Source organism: Hippocampus bargibanti, linkage group LG09, assembly GCF_051943395.1.
Source record: "Hippocampus bargibanti isolate YZ-2025 linkage group LG09, ASM5194339v1, whole genome shotgun sequence".
NCBI classification, from domain to species: domain Eukaryota; kingdom Metazoa; phylum Chordata; class Actinopteri; order Syngnathiformes; family Syngnathidae; genus Hippocampus; species Hippocampus bargibanti.
Window position 1 is genome coordinate 20,748,188 of NC_142742.1, and position 17,634 is coordinate 20,765,821.

General features: G+C 42.7%; 1 protein-coding gene across 9 annotated transcripts in view; it reads left to right on the forward strand.

The window, feature by feature from the left end:
* The window catches only part of syt14a (synaptotagmin XIVa), an 89,876-nt gene that overhangs the window by 1,770 nt on the left and 70,472 nt on the right, over window positions 1–17,634 (forward strand). For all 9 annotated transcript variants that reach the window (XR_016116089.1, XM_089005108.1, XM_089005109.1 and 6 more), the window contains exons 2-3: window positions 5,900–6,024; window positions 14,904–14,951. Coding sequence is in view for 8 of the 9 variants with exons in the window: in XM_089005108.1 (XP_088861234.1) it covers window positions 6,012–6,024; window positions 14,904–14,951 (61 nt within the window). In the remaining variant the exon portion in view is untranslated. The remainder of the gene's footprint in view (window positions 1–5,899; window positions 6,025–14,903; window positions 14,952–17,634) is intronic.

The window sequence follows — 17,634 nt, forward strand, 5'->3', positions numbered from 1 at the left end:
AAAAACAAAGTAATGTAGTTTATTCCATACATTGTAAGAATGAAAATTGTAAAGAGCAGTACATTGGGGAGACTCAACAAATTCTCAAAAAAAGACTTTATCAACATCGCAGGGATAATACTAGTGGGCCTCAATCGGCAGTACATTTGCACCTAAAAGCTAGCAACCACTCATTTGACGACAATGAGGTTAAAATCTTAGCGAAAGAACATATGTGGTTTGAAAGGGGGGTAAAAGAGGCGATTCTTATAAAACAACAAAATCCTTCATTAAACCGGTCTGGTGGTGTGAGGTTCAATTTGGATCGTTCATACAATAGCCTGCTCAGGCAAAACAGGTTAGGCAACTTTCGCAATGCTGATGAGGGTCGTTATGCTGATGAGGTGATACCGGGGGGAGTGGGGGTAATAGGCCAATCGTTAGTCAGGAATGTAGGAACAATCAGTGGGGCCACAGGGGGGGGTCCCACGCCCCCCCCCCCCAACCTGAGAGTAGGGACCTATCATAGCTGTGTCCGGCGCCACCAGGTCTGGACATTAGGGATATATAAATGGGGCCGATACGACCAGTCAGACTTTAGTTCGCTGACGAAGCCTCTTGGATAGGAGGCGAAACGTCCAAAACCTTCACTTTTGTACAGATGACGGCTGAAGAAACCTTCTCATCGATAAAGTCACTTTATTTACATTTGTGATGGTCATTGATGGCTTGATGGAATGGTGTTGGAGGTCGAAGGTCAGAGAGAATTGCTGTTTGGAAAGAGAGGCACATTCCATAAGGACTGTAATTAAAGAAATAAACTGTGCTATAAAATAAAGTTGTTTTATTTACCTTTATGATGGTCATTGATGGCTTGATGGAATGGTGTTGGAGGTCGAAGGTCAGAGGGAATTGCTGTTTGGAAAGAGAGGCACATTACATGAAGACTGTAATTAAATAAATAAACTGTGCTGTAAAATAACGCTTTATTTACCATTTTGATGGTCGTTGATGGCCTATGGAAGGAGAGTCACATTCCATAAGGACTGTTGGTAACTTAAACTCTGGTGTGGCTTCTCTTTGCTTCTTTGGAGACTCCTCATCATTTTTGCTTATTAAAAACCTCTTAATTGACACCTGTTCTTACGAAACTGAGGCATCACAGTATCGTTCATCATGTTGATGACTCTCATAGCCACAGTCTTTTCCTGATGGAACTGTTCGATAAAAGCCTGCAAATCATTCCACTTTGCCAACATCTCTTTGATGCGCTCACTAGATACTGCAGAAATCTCCTCCTCCTCAGATGACAACTCCTGCGGCTGCTTCACCATGACGAGTGACGCAGTGAATCCCAGTACGGTGCTTAAAGTTCTCGAACCATCCGTTGCTGGCTTTAAAATCATCAATCAATGCCGAACTTCCAGGTTGCCGCGTGGCGATATCGGCGTGAATTAGCCGTGCTTTCTCGCATAAAATAGCTTTACTCACGCTGTCGCCGGGTAGCTTTCGTTAATCCAAATTAACAGAAGCTTTTCAACTTCTTCAATTGCCCGAGACTGTCGCTTTGAGAGCACGGAAACACCTTTTGCAACAGACGCACCTTTGATTGCTTCTCTTTTTCTTGGAGAATGGTAGCAATGGTTGACTTAGCATAGCCGTGCTCGGCCACTAAATCACACAAACGCACACCTCGTTCATGTTTTTCAATTATCTCCTTCTTCTGAGCGGCGGTGATTTTATTTTGTGTCTTCTTGGGCTGAACACCTGTGGTGTGTTTTTTCGGTCCCATAATAGTAAAATTATCAGCAAAAAGCTCCAAGGAGGCGATCGACGTGTGCATTCAATGAGAGGGGTTGTGGAAAGGTGGCCCGGCTGGAGCGCTGTTCGGTCGTGTGCTTCCGCCAAAGATCACTCCGCCAGATCCGAAGGTCGTGTGCTTTGGTGTTCTTCCACCGAAGATTACTCCACCAGCCGTGGTGGGTGTGTATCATGAAAAGTAGTGCGTGTTTCAAGGTTTAATTTTCATAAATTTCACGTTCGTAAGAAGAAAAGTTCGTAAGATAAGGTGTTCGTAAGCTGAGATCTCACTGTAACTGTTTCTTAACGGGCAGAAATCCTTTTTTTTGTGGATTTCAAGAGGTTATAAGGGTGCTACATATGACAGGATCACTCCTTCTCTAGGTGCTGATGCCGTGGTTGTAAATTATGACATTGAAGAGGCTCTAGAACTGATTCTTTTCTGATATCCAGAAAGACAACTGATGAAAGATGAAAAGATGAAATGGACAATGTAGCAGAAGAAAATAAGGAAGAATATAAACCACAATATAATGAATCATCTTCAGGACTCTCGTTGTACCTACATTCAACCTGTTTACCACACCAGCAATAGAGATCTAATCTTGAGATGACAAATCTCAAGGGTTTTCTCAAATATGGAGACAGCTAGAAAAAGAGGTATGAGACCGACCTGCAGGCCTACTTGGGGCTATGAATCTTAGCAGGTGATCTGGAGATAGGTTAACTCGACCTGATAAATCGTAAGAAAACCAAGAGGAGGGTGTGACTGCAGAAGCTAGGAAAGACACTTGTAACTCCACTGGTTGAAAGAAGGAAACATGTACCCCGCACAGAAGCCTGACCAGCAGTTATGAAAGTTATTCAGAGTGTAGGAGCTCCTGAGAAAACCGAGGAACCAGCTACTACGCCGAGTTCCTTAGCTTGGGTAACTAAGAGAAGAGATGTAAATTCTGCCCTGAAAAGAAGGACTGTAAACATACCGTGAGCTGCTGCTTAAGAAATATGTACACAAAGGCTCTGCACCTACAGTACATACTGCGCAACATCTGCAATCATTTGAATCGGTTAACTTTTGTCACATTTTTGTCTTGTAATATATTGTTGTGTATTGTTCTAAATTTTTCATTGGAGGGGAAAAAGAAAGTTTAGTCATTGAAATGCAAAAAAAAAAATCTCAAAAATCCTTTACGCACAAATTTTTCCTTTGTAGAAGCTATTCAAATATAAATGTAGCCACAAGGGGGTACAAGCCAGTGCCTTATTGTGCTGGTCCCAAGCGTGCATAAATACAGAGGGTTGTGTCAGGAAGGGCATCCAACGTAAAGATTTTTGCCAAAACAAATATGTGAATCAAACCTCTAAATCCCATACCGGATTGGTCGAGGCCTGAGTTAACAACGGCCGCCATTGGTACTGTTGACCTTCAGGGTGCCAGTGGAAAATTTACTACTGTTGGTCGAAGAAGGAGAGGAGGGATGTGTGCCCGGAGGAAAAGACGAGAGTTGGCACTGATGCTCTTGGCTGAGCGAATGCCAGGTTTATGTGATATGTGTACACTGTGAATGGCTGCTTTGCCTTCTCGAACCAGTGTCTCCATTCCTGCAATGCCAAGGCAACGGCCAATAACTCCCAGTTCCCCACATCAGAGTTCATTTCTACAGGGCTGAGATGATGGCAGAAAAAGGTGCAAGGGCGGATCTTTTCATTGACTGGGGAGTGCTGAGACAAGACAGCCCCCACTCCCGAATCTGACAGATGCACCTCTACAATTAAAGGATAGTCAGGGTTAGGATGGTGCAAAACAGAACGGTTAGTGAACACTTTTTTCAATTCGTGGAACGTCCGGTCGGTGTCCGGATCCCACCTCAAAGGAATCTTTTGGCTGTAGTTGCGCACACGGCTGTAAAAATTAGCAATGCCCAAAAAGAGCTGCACTTGGTTACGGGTAGTGGAAGTCGGCCGCTCCACCACCACTTTGATCTTGGCGGGGTCCGCTCGATGATAAAACCGAGGAATGAAAGGGACCTCACATGAAAGTCGCACTTTTCAGCCTTGACAAGGAGTCTGTTCTGTAGAAGATGCTGCAGAATCAGTCAGACGTGCTCTTTATATTCCTCGAGTTACTGTGAAAAAATCAAAATGTCATAGACATACACAAAACAAAAAACATTCAAGAAGTCCCTCAACACGTCATTAATCAGGCTTTGGAAAACCGTGGAGGCATTAGTCAACCCAAACGGTATCACCAAATTCAAATGGATTAAGGGGGTTTTAAAGGCAGGTACTCAATGATAGCGGATTGAAAGGGGGCGGTAGCCGAATCGATCGAGGGGAATGGGTATTTGTTCTTGATCGTGATGTTATTGAGTCCCCTATAATCCACACACTGGCGCGAGACTTGTCCTTCTTTTTGATAAAGAAGGACCCAGCCCCCAAAGGGGATCAGGCTGGTCTGATGAGTCCTGCCGAGAGGGAATTATTTATGTACTCCTTCTGCGCCTTCTGTCCCGGGTGGGAGACCTGATACAACCAGGAGTTTGGCAGCGGGGTATTGGCCTGTAGCTCGATGACACAATCATATGGCCGATGCGGTGGCAGAGATTTGGCACTAACCTTGCTAAAAACCTGCCGTAAATTGTGGTAGCACTGACGCATCTAGGCAAATGTATTCAGGTGGCAGCTATGAGGGAGACTACGCCTGCTTGTGGCCGACCTGAGATACTGTGCATAACAAAATGAACTACAACTTTGTATCACGGGACTCTCACACAAAATGACACGGTTATGGGATTTCAGCCAAGGAAAACCGAGAATCAGTGGTATGGGTCAGGACTGCAATAGGTAGAATCTTTGATATTCTATGTGACTGCCCGATCATTTTAATTTGAGTGGGACTGCTATGTGTTTAAATATCCGCCAGGAGTCACCCATGGAAACCGTGAACCCATGTAAATATGTCTAGCTCCGCTATTGGACAACCTACGTTAGTTTTTTTCCGATGCAATCCTTTGACAGTCTTAGACATGAGCAGACCGTTCAATGACAAGGCAGAATAATCCTCAAGGTCTGTTGAATCATTGGTAGTCTACCCAATGAGTCTAGAAAGAGGAGTGATGTAATCATTGACAATAACAGTACGGTCGCTGGGTGACGGAGCGAAACGTATACGCATTGGCAAGTCAAATAAAAGTTACCCACGTTACTATGAACACATTCGTGTTCACACTCACACTGAGGGACAATTTTGGAGTGTTCAATCAGCCTGCCATACATGTTTTTGGAATGTAGAAATTCGACGGACCCAGAGAAAACCAACACAATGACAGAAAAAACATGCAGCTGGAATTGAAGTGCATCGTGAAGTCGAAGTGCTAACCACTTGATAAAAGTGGTGAGCACTTCACTCTTATCTCTCTGTAAAAATAATTATGACTAACAATTTTAGCCTCAGGGCGGCCCGGTAGTCGAGTGGTTAGCACTCTGACTTCAAAGTGCAGAGGTTGCTGGTTCGCGTCCCACTCATGCATCGCTGTGTGCAGTTTGCATGTTCATGTTACATGTTGCTGCAGTGGACTGCAAATTTCCCCATTATGGGACGAATAAAGGTTTTCTGATTCTGATTCCGGGGCCCCGTGTGGGTTTCTTTCCGGGTCTTCCGGTTTCCTCCCACATTCCAAAAACATGCATGGCAAGCAGCTTGAACAATCCAAATTGTCCCGAAGTGTGAGTGTGAGAGTGACTGTTGTTTGCCTTTGTGTGCCCTACGATTGGCTGGCAACCAATTCAGGGTGTCCTCCGCCTCATGCCGGGAGACAGCTGGGATAGGCTCCAGCACCCCCCGCTACCCTAATGAGGAATAAGCGGTATGGAAAATGGATAGTAGGAATTTTAGCCTTTGTATGAATTGCAATTATTATGGGTCACACCAGTGGATCAGCATTGAGTGCAAAATGATGGCTAATAAATCATGGCCTATTTGAGCCAGGGCTTACCATCTCAGCACCATTATGAAAACCTTAAAAACGCAAAGAGTCAAAAAGGACATTCACGGCTATTAAGTCATTTAATATATTCAAAATCCTATTTGGCACGTTATGATGTGTCCTTTGCACCTCAGGTTTCATAAAGGACGAGACCACCGCGAATCCCATTCTTCGCTCTCCTGCTGTGGTCCGATTACTCACCCCCCTCATCCACGCCGGATTTGGTTGAATCCAAAACACAACAACATGGCGATTGATGGTAAGTCGGCGTGAATTCTTCTATTTCCTTTTTACCTCCACTGTCATAAACACGTGCCATGCGGTACGTGTTATGGTTTAAATGGTACATGTTAGCTACGACCGAAGAAAAAAAACATTAATTGTTCTAATCGAATGAGATGGAAGTTACGTTGGTCATTGTGAGCAATTACTTGCCATCGCAGTTTTGTGGGAGAGTCGTGTCTCGTTTTTGGTTGGTACTGATGGGCCAGTTCTGTCATTACTCGTCATTAATCGAGAAGTCTCGACTTTGGTCATCCTTTGATGAGCGTCCTTTAATTTCTATTTGGTGTTTAACACTGGTGTTATTTGTAAAAAAATATTATTTGTCCTCGAAGTATGTTTATGCACAGAACTTTGTAAGTTGCGAATCTTTGATATTAATTGTAAAATGAGGGTACTACAGCTTATGTTAAGGGATGTGACAAAAATTTTCAATAATAATCACACATTTTCTAATACTATATTAAAGTACATTTAAATAGCTTTCAACTGATGTATAGCTTATTGTTCTATGACAAATAATAAGGAAATAATAGAATTTTTAATTATCAAAATATAGGGGATTTTCTCTGTGCGGCCCGGTAGTCGAGTGGTGAGCACCCGGCTTCACAGTGCAGAGGTTGCCGGTTCTTCCCGGACCCGCGTGGGTTTTCTCCGGGTCCTCCGGTTTCCTCCCACACTCCAAAAACATGCATGGCAGGCATATTGACCACTCCAAATTGTCCCTAGGTGTGAGTGTGAGTGTGAGAGTGACTGTTGTATGTCTTTGTGTGCCCTGCGATTGGCTGGCAACCAATTCAGGGTGTCCCCCGCCTCGTGCCCGAAGACAGCTGAGATAGGCTCCAGCAACCCTCGCGACCCTAATGAGGAATAAGCGGTACGGAAAATGAGATGAGATGAGATGAGATGAGGGGATTTTCTGCCTGTAATTACACAGTTAAAACAATGAAAATATGTGACGGAGTTCCTTATTACAGTTATCATAACTTTCTTAATGTTTGGCAGATCTTAATGAGTAAGTTACCATTGAAAAACTTTTGAAAGTCTAAACAAGAACAGAAAACACAATAAACGATTCAAAATATAAATTAGCAAATATCAACGTTCGAATGCAGCTGTCACTAGGAAAAAAAATTGTGAGCTCTAGAAATATATATGTATGCTAATGCTTTTTTGCTTAACACTTGGCAGTTATGGAGAAATATATATATATTATAAATATATTGTAACACTTCTATCACATAAAAATACAACGTACTCACCTTTATAAACTGGAGTGTTAGGAAAAAGAGCGTACACTTCAATCAAATTTCCCATTGTCGTATTCGGAAAATTCAAGATCCAGAATGGAGGGAAACGTGTAATACGTCATCATAAGCTGCATAGCTTGGAAAATCCCACAAAAAACGATTACTTACTTCACAAAAATTCAATGATATACAATTGCGAGTACAGGGTGCACTCGTTTCTCACTGGACAGAAACAATTGCGGTGGAATATAGGTCGCTGTAGCGTACCCATATTAAAAGCATGTCACTGCACGTTGGGCGCAGATTTGGTCTTTATTTGAATATGTTAAATAACTTGCACTTTGAGATATATTATTTTAAATGTCACAAAATACAAGTCAGAGAATCCAATTAAAAATATTTGACCTACATTCTGATAGTTATTGTAATCTGTTTTTGGTATGAAAAATACCCCACAGTGTCAACGTAAGGCTGTTTGGTTCGCTCCCCCCCGCATCTTGCATGCAAACATTTTGGCTCGGCGACCGCATTGATTTTAAAATTTTGTGGACCTGATGAGCACAAAATACAGTGCATATTAAAAAAACTATGTTGACAGTCCATAACAAACATCAACACAACAACCATGAAAATATAATCATACTTTTATTAATGAGAGCAGTGAAACACCTATGGTACAGTCTATGTCCCCTATGAATGCATGAATGTTTAAGTGTGTTAACAACATGTGCCAGTAATGTGCCAGTAATGTGTTATACAAAGACTCATCTATTAGCTAGCCACCTAGCTGGCTATCTATTTGCTATCAATTTGCTATCTTGAGAGTTTTGAAAGGCGCTTAGAAATGACATCTTCTATTATTATTATTGTCACGGTTTGCAAGGTGGTGATGGCGGTGGTGGATCCCAAAAAGCAGGCAGGAGGGAGCAAGAGGTTGTGTTTGACAAATTGTGTTACAATAAAGTCAGCCGGAACAAAATCTAAAACATCAAACTCATCTGAACAGAAAAAATACAAAGTATCAAAAGAAAACCAAGAGTAAAAGTCCGCCAAGGTTAAAGAAACACATGCACAGCATACAATGCATACACAATGCACACAGCATACAATTACATACAATGACCCGACGCCGAATGGTCGTGCCTTTTGACTGCCACTGATTGGACTGACCAGCACCTGTGAGGCTGTAGGCTGGGCTGAGAACGCTACCCGTTGGTCGCCAATCCGAACGTGGCAGTCTGCCACTGATCAGGACGACCAGCACCTGTGCCAGTGCAAGCGGGGCCGAGAGCGCCACCTGTTGTTCGCCAACCAGATCATGACAGTACCCTCCCCCTCTTCAAGGGACTGCTTCCAGAAGTCCCAAAAGTCTCCCAAAAGGTACACTTCGCCAGGAAACAATGATGGAGACAGCAACTGTTGCCTCTCCAGCATATGATGGGCGGTGGCCTGATGGGAACGGGACTCAGCCTGACGTGGCCGTGGAAACGGCACGGATCGTCGTGGCCGTGAGTGCGATCCGTCTCGCACGTTCACGTGACGACACATGGTGCAGATTGGCACCCCGGATGGCCGTATGGGAACAGGTCTCGGCCGGACGTTGACGTGCAAGTGGCAGCGCTTCTCGTGGACGTGAGTGTGAACCTTTTTACACACTCACAGGACGAAGCATCCATGTCCATGACAATCCGTGCCGCGTCTTCGTCCACGTCAGGCTGAGTCCCGTTCCCATCAGGTCGCTGCCCATCATATGCTGGAGAGGCAACGGTTGCCGTCTCCACCATTGTTTCCTGGCGAGTTGGACCTTTTGGGAGACTGTTGGGACTTCTGGAAGGAATCCCTTGAAGGGGGGGTACTGTCATGATCTAGTTGGCGACCAACGGGTGGTGCAGTCGGACTCACCTGCACTGGTAGCCCCCCACGTACGGATTGGCGACCAACAGGTAGCGCTGTCAGCCCTGCCTGCAGCCTCGCAGGTGCTGGTCGATACAATCATCCATTCATCCATCCATTTTCTGTACCGCTTATTCCTCATTAGGGTCGCAGCGGTTGCTGGAGCCTATCTCAGCTGACTTTGGGCACGGGGCGGTGGACACCCTGAATTGGTTGCCAGCCAATCGCAGGGCACACAAAGACATACAACAGTCACTCTCACACTCACACCTAGGGACAATTTGGAGTGGTCAATCTGCCTGCCATGCATGTTTTTTGGAGTGTGGGAGGAAACCGGAGGACCCGGAGAAAGCCCACGCGGGTCCGGAGAGAACATGCAAACTCCACACAGGGAGGCCGGACCGGGACGCGAACCGGCGACCTCTGCACTGCGAAGCTGGTGTGCTAACCACTCGGCTACCGGGCCGCCATTATTATTATTATTATTATTATTATTAGTAGTAGTAGTAGTAGTAGTAGTAGTAGTAGTAGTAGTAGTAGTAGTAGTAGTAGTAGTAGTAGTAGTAGTACAATATTACAGGATAGTGCAAATGAGCGGGAGAAAAAAAAACAAACGTTTGTCACACAAAACAATCAGACGCTGAGCAAGGTCAATTTGTAATTGACCAGTGGCGAGCCAGGCATTTCACACATTGGCCTTCAGTAGTGCTATGTCTGAATCCAGACATATGCGACTGTTACTCATATAAAACGTATCATGTGATTTATTATAAGTCCACTAGACTGTACCGTTAGCAAGGAAATAACTTGGTTTTTACTATGAACGTGCAGATTCATAATATGGGTTTAGAAGTGGCTCTTTCACACCGCGGAGAAGTTTGACATACATACATAATGGCGAACGTTAATAATATTCTCATAAAAATGCAATATTATTTGTTTATTTTTGCTAGCTTCTGAGCTGTACGATTTGTCTTAATAATGGATTGGATTGGATTAGTCTTTATTAGTCTTGCAGTGGAGAAATTCACATTTCACAGTAACAAAGTTATGACAGTAAGAGGAAAGGAAAGGATCAAATGCAAAAACAAATACAGGAGCTGCTGTAAAGGCTGCCACTCTCGCGGTGCCATCTTGAAGTAAAAAACTGAAAAACAAAACAACTAAATAACAAATAATGTGACAACACAAATGACCGGGACAGTCATTGAATCTTAAAGGACAACCAACGTCACTTTTTTGTTTAACTGTCAGAAAAACGTTTTATGGCATCTAAAATACCCAAAACACGCAGTATGATATTTTTATTCAAATGCAAAACACCAATAAAAATGACTTAAAGTGTCCAAAATCTGCAAAAAATTGAGCTGCGAATTGGGCATTTTCAGAAAGTCCCGCCCCCAGTTTGTGACGTCACGTCAAGACGTCTTGCATTGCTGGAGAATAAAAACAATGGCTTCAGATTCTGATAATATGCTTTTTTGTTACACATCCAGTTATGAATATGATTCAAATAGTTCTGAAGAGGAAAGCATACATGTTTGCAATCGATTAAAGAATTGATTCCGTGTCATTTTGAGGCAAACGGGCAGGGGGGAATGTCGCACCCAAAAATGGCATCCAGCTCCCGTGAGGAATGAATCAGCCCGTTTCCACAGGCTGATAGATTCCTTTCATGGAGCTTGGACTCCCTCTGCTGGCGGCTTTTGGATGTAACATCAAGGTTTTCAGATAAACAGTGCAGCAAAATACATTGACGTGATGAACGACTGCTACAGTGTGTCTTTTTGTCGGTCAGGGGGGGGTCCTTTCATGACGTAACGTGAGGACTCGTCACCAACTCAAAAACAAGACTTCCTGAATATTCAGCGCGAGTCTTAAAACGTAAAATATAGCTATATGCGATGGAATCTTTGTAAAATACACTCAGTAGAAGTTATTTGAAGCCATTTTACAAATTATGGACACAACTTGTCCGGAGACGTCGGTTGCACTTTCTGCACCCTCTTTGTTGTATGAAGCAGCTCTACATGAAATAAGAGAGGATCAAAGTGTCCTTTTCACCAGTGTGTCAGAGACGTCATGTTGGAATGTACACATCTGGTACAAGCTAAATGTTGAAAGCAAACATGAAGCTGGAGCATCCAGTGACGAAAAGAGATTGTCTTACAATTTCTTGCCCCACGTCAATCCACTTCAATTCTATACCGCGACAGTTCCACATATGCATAGGTGCTCTGCGCTGATGCTCCTTTCTTTTCATTGCAGGAATAAATGTTTTCTGATTCTGATTCCTCAAGCAATGCAGATCCTCAGACTGTCCAACAGTACTGACCTTTCCGCTGAACTAGGCGGGGCTGTGAAAATGCTACTCATTCCAGGCGCAAAAAAGCACAATTGCCTCAGAGTTGTCCAGCGATGACAGTCAAATGGCACTGACATTGCTAGCTCGCTCTCTATTAATTTATTGTACAGTACAGTTTATTTCTTTAATTACAATACCATAGCACATTTATTATGCATAAAATAAGGTATATTGTGTGTAGTTTTAAGGCTTATTTAGTTGAAAATTATGTTTTATGGGGACCTAGGAACGGAATATTCTCATTTTAATGGTTTCCTATGGGAAAGTAATGTTTGGAATACACACTTTTCACCTTTCCCACACTTTCTGGGAACCAATTATGTTCGTAAGCCGTAGTATCACTGTATTTGTTACTTATTTCACGGAAACATATACATATTTACATATGAATTTTTGTGGGGTGGGACTTTTAATTCAATTAATTCAGGCATCTACATCAAAACGTGTCTAGTTACAAAATTTGCGAGAACCACCTAATCCTAACTAGCCTTGCGGGGGGGTGCTTGAGTCTACCCCGGCTGTCTTCGAGCACCCGGCTGGGGACACCCTAAACTGGTTGCCAGCAAATTGCAGGGCACACAGAAACGTCCAACCATTCCCACTCACTCTCACACTTGAGGACAATTTTTCAATCAGCCAGCCACGCATATTTTTCGAATGTGGGAGGTAACCGGAGTACCTGGAGAAAAACCACGCAGACTCACCCTTGCCATTGAGCTGGCTTCTTAGGACTTGCCTCACCCGTTTTTGGTCGTAGCCGCTTTCCGTTTTGCTAGTTCGAGGTTGCCATTGGTTAGTGGAAAACCGAGGTACTTGCAGCTGATTCTTTACAAATTCAAGTAATTAAAATAACACATTTATTGTTTGCAAAGGAGAAGCGATGTAATGCAGGCAGTAATGGCCAGGTGGGCGTGTCATTACTAATTTGAGTCAGGTATGTCTTAACCTCCATGGCATGGATGCTGCCCCTGGGACAGTTTAATCAAACCCAGGCTGAGAACCGCTGGTTTAAATGCCATTGTGGTTGATTCACCTTAACATGATTTGACCTCTCCCAAATAGAACTCTCAGGTGATTGTGCCTAGCAGAGCACTAACTTATTCTAATTCTATTTTCACTTGAATTCTTTCAATTTGAAAAGTATTTTTGTCAGATTTTGCGAGGTTGTGATGGCGGGTGCGCATCCCAAAAAGCAGGCAGGAGGGAGCAGGAGGTTGTTTGACAAATTGTATTAAAATAAAGGTCAGCAGGAACAAAATGTAAAACATCAAAATCATCTGAATGGTTAAACAAACACATAATAATAATAAAAAATCAAAACAAAGTACTTCACAATAAAAACAATAGAACACAGCACAAACAATAAGACCAAAAGTAAAAGTCCGCCAAGGTTAAACAAACACATACACAATGCATGAAGCAAACAAGCAGCAAACAATGAACCGACAACGGATGGTCGTGCCGGGTGTCCTTTTAAGTGTCAGTAATTATAACGACCAGTACCTGCGAGGCTGCCGGCAGGGCTGACGTCGCTACCCGCTCGTCGCCAATCTGATCGGGACGACCAGCACCTGTGCAGGTGCAGGCGGGGCCGACAGCGCCCCCCGTTGGTCGGCAACCAGATCATGACAATTTTTTAATTGGAAACTTAAAATAACCAGAAAAATTTAAAAGAAATATAATGACCATCCATACGCCAACAAAATCTGTCCTTAGTCCTACACTGATGAGAAGGTTTTCTTCAGCCGTCATCTGTACAAATTTGAAGGTTTTGGATGTTTCGCCTCCTATCCAAGAGGCTTCGTCAGCGAACTAAAGTCTGACTGGTCGTATCGGCCCTATTTATATATCCCTAATGTCCAGCCATGGCGGCACCGGACACAGCTATGATAGGTCCCTACTCTCAGGTTGGGGGGAGCAGAGGACCACTCCCTGTGGCCCCACTGATTGTTCCTACATTCCTGACTAACGACTGGCCCATTTCCCCCACTCCCACCCGTATCACCTCATAAGCATTACGAATGTCAAAAGAGTAGTGTAGGGTAGGGACCTATCATAGCTGTGTGCGCTGACGAAGCCTCTTGGATAGGAGGCGAAACGTCCGAAACCTTCAAATTTGTACAGATGACGGCTGAAGAAACCTTCTCATCGATGGACCACTCCTGTACGACTGAGAGCTTACACAGACGTTAGTCCTACACTGTTCTGTAATCATATTACAGTGATACCTTGGTTTACAAACTTAATTGGTTCCCAGACAGTGTAAGGCGAAAAGTGGGTATCCTAAAAATTAATTTCACATCGGAAACCATTAAAATGAGAATTATCCATTCCCAGGTCTACATAAAACATAATTTTCTACGTTCTAATTTTCTGAGCCTTGAAACTACACAAAATATACCTTATTTTATGTATAATAATTATAATGTGCTATGGTATTATAATGAAACAAATAAACTGTACTGTATAATAAAGTAGTTTTAGTTACCTTTGTGATGGTCGTTGCCTTGATGGAATGGAGTGGCCGGTTTCATCAGAATTAAACACTTGATGAGGAATGTAACCTTCTTTCACCGTCTTGAGGAATCATCCCTTGTAGATGCTTTCTCTGCGATAATTTTATGTTGTTCCTCATCAATTGTCTTCTGTTTAACTGAGTTGATAGCTTTTTGCATCAAGTGTACAGATGGCTTGTGCGGGTTATTTGTGCAGCTTGATTGATGGGAATTTTAACCTTGCAGTCTACACTCTGCCTTTGAACATCAAAGTTGAAACGAGTCCAAATTTCACTGTTTTCTATCCATTTTCTATCTCTCTGTCGTCTGTTTGCCTCTTAAATGTTTAAACCACCTCCCCTCACTGCTGCTTTCTTGAACATTCACGTGTCTTTAACCGAAGACTGGGGGCGGGGATTAGAGGACCAAAACAAATGTCGGCTGCCATTTTCTTTGTTGAAGAATGGCTTCACTCTCTATCTGTCTGTAACCCCCCCTCCCTCACTGCTGCGTTCTTGATGAATTACATGGCTTTAACCAAAGACTGGGGGCGGGGAATAGAGTACCAAAACAAGCCAGCTTCCATTTTCTTGTTTGGAGAACGAGCTCGTTTGCGAACGACACATCACTCATTATGGCAGCTCTGTGTGCATCGCGAAGAATAGTTCGCATGCCAAGGTAAAATTTTCATAAATTTAACGTTTGTAAACCGAAGAGTTCGGAAGCCAAGTGCTTCGTAAATCGAGGTATCACTGTACATCTGCCCCTGTCTGAAAATGTAACCCTTTTTTCCTTTTTTTATCATCGTGTCTTTTGCTTCCTCTAAAGACATTCAAATGTGTTGTCCTTGCAGGTGGCGAGCGAAGCTGCGGAGTACATGAGTTGATATGCGTCAGAAAAGGTAGGGCAGTGTGGTCCACCTAAACCAGGGGTCGGCAAACTTTTTGACTCGGGGGCCGCAGTGGGTTCTAAAATTTGACAGAGGGGCCGGGCCAGGAGCATTTGGAGGGAGTGTTTGGGCCGGAAATACTAAACCTAAAGCATTAAAGGACAACCGACGCCTCTGGATGTTGTTATGTCCATAATTTGTAAAATCACTTCAAATAACTATTTGAATCATACTCATAACTGGATGAGTAACAAGAAAGCATCTTCTCAGAATATGAAGCCATTGTTTTGATTCTCGAGCAAGGCAAGACGTCTTGGCGTGACGTCACGAACAAGGGGGTGGGACATTCTGAAACTGGCCATTTCCGGATTCATTTTGAAGTCATTTTTATTGGTGTCTTTCATTTGACTAAAAATATCAGCCTGCGTGTTTTGGGTATTTTAGATGCTATAAAACGTTTTTCTGATGTCAGTAGGAAACAAAAAAAAAATGTGCTGGTTGTCCTTTAAATGTAGTGTGTACAAACCTCATAGCACAGTAAGAACACTACAACCCAATTTATTAACTGTCTTTCAAATGTGAAAAATATCCCTGATCAGTTAATACATTTGTCTCAAGGAATATGCAAGATATGGTGTTTACATACTATTTCGCAGATACTGGGAGGAGGAAATGGAAATAGATTAAAATAACATATGTACTGTGATTTATCAAGTTTGCGTCTGTTTTTAATAAGTTTCTATCGAAGGTGCAATGTTAAAGAAATCAACATTTATTGAAAAATGGAATCACTTTCAACATTCAAAACATATTATTCCACAACGAAATATTCAAGATCAATAATACCTACTTGTGTTAAATTCCGTAAAATCATGGATGGATTTTCTTGACCGCGCGCTCTACTAACTCCACGGATGCCCTTGCCACGCGCAAATAGTACACGTGTACCGTCGCCAAGCACACAGACATAGGCGACCTGCAGTTGAAATTTGCATACTCGGCACGGCAGCCGATCAGAAGCTTGCTTCTTTCTTCCGGACTTTCGCAAGCGTTATAAGGTCGTGCATTTGCACATCATTTTCCAAAATAGATGCACAGAACCTCAGCCCAGAAGAAAGATTCAAAAGAAGCTAACAACATATGTGATGCTACAAAACGTAAATGTACATTAAACCGTGACTGTAAACTGTACGTGAGACTTATGAAAGGGGCTTAGTGGCTTGTAGCAAGCAATGCAAATCTCGCATTATGCACCATGATGACAAATGACTACTGCAGCAAAATCAACAGCCATGGACATTTACCGTAAATTAAGCAAGGTAGCATTTGTGGTAGGTACATTCTTAATTAAAAAAAAACGTTATACTTTGTGACAATGTTTGTTTTTTTGTGATTAGTCTTCTTATTGTGTTTCAAGTTGTGAAAAATGCGGCAGGCAACTTTTCAGAGTTATCTGCCCTGTTGTCCGCTAACTTTTTGTCATGAGTTTCAGACACTGTTTTACTATAATTTGGGCAAGTTTGGCGGGCCGGATTAAAAAGCCTAACAGTCCGTATGTGGCCCGCGGGCCGTAGTTTGCCCATGTCTGATCTAAACTCTAAAAACCTGAACTGCACCTTCATACTGTTCTCCCCATCATTATCATGTATCATTGTTGGTTGCATCTGATAGTGAACATATTACAGTATTATCTTATCTTTGTGCTAAATGTATTGCTTGTCTTTCTAAAGATCAAAATAGGACAATGTGCAGTATGCAACAATCAAACCATAAAACCAATATTGTTGGTTTTATGCAAAAATATAATTCATAATTTGATACATTTTCAAAGAATTGTGTAGAGTTAATCAGGAATTTCATGTAAGATAAAAGATTATCAGAAAAAATTGAACCCTAGCAAAATCTTGCTCCTTTTTGAAATCTACCCAAATTAATGATTACACCAAGTAATATGGAGTTTAATGGTTTACATAAATTTAAAATGTTTTATCAGTGTCTGAAACTCATGACAAAAAGTTAGTGGACACCACGGCAAACAACTCTGAAAAGTTGCCTGCTCGGCCATAAAGTTGCCTGCCCCATTTCCCACAACTTGAAACACAATAAGACGACTAATTGCAAAAAACAAACAAACATTGTTGCGAAGTATAAATGTTTTTTTTTAATTAAGGAAGTACCTAGCACAAATGCTCCCTTCCTTAATTTATGGTTAATATCCCTTGCTGAATATTTTGCTCCAGTTGTCGTTTGTCGTCATGGTGCACAATGCAATGTTTGCGTTGCGTTGTCTGCTAAAGGCAGGCAAATTGCCAAACGAACGAGTCCCCGTGGCTTGTAGCGGTTTAATTGTAGCTTTTGATTTGGCTATTGTGAATACTTTCTTTCAGAAGAGACAGGAACATAGGGGGACCTATAAGAGTGGTAGTAGAAGTACACCGGTAGACTACATTTTGTGTCAACGGCGCCATCTAAAGGAAACCAGTGACTGCAAAGTAGTGGTTGATGAGAGTGTAGCCAGACAGCATAGGTTGGTGGTGTGTAGGATGATGCTGGCAGTGAGGAAGATGAAGAAACCAAAGGCTGAAGTGAGGACAAAATGGTGGAAGTTGAAAAAGGAATAGTGTTGCATGACATTTAGGAAGGAGGTAAGACAAGCACTGGGTGGGCAATAGGTCCTTCCAGATGACTGGCAAAC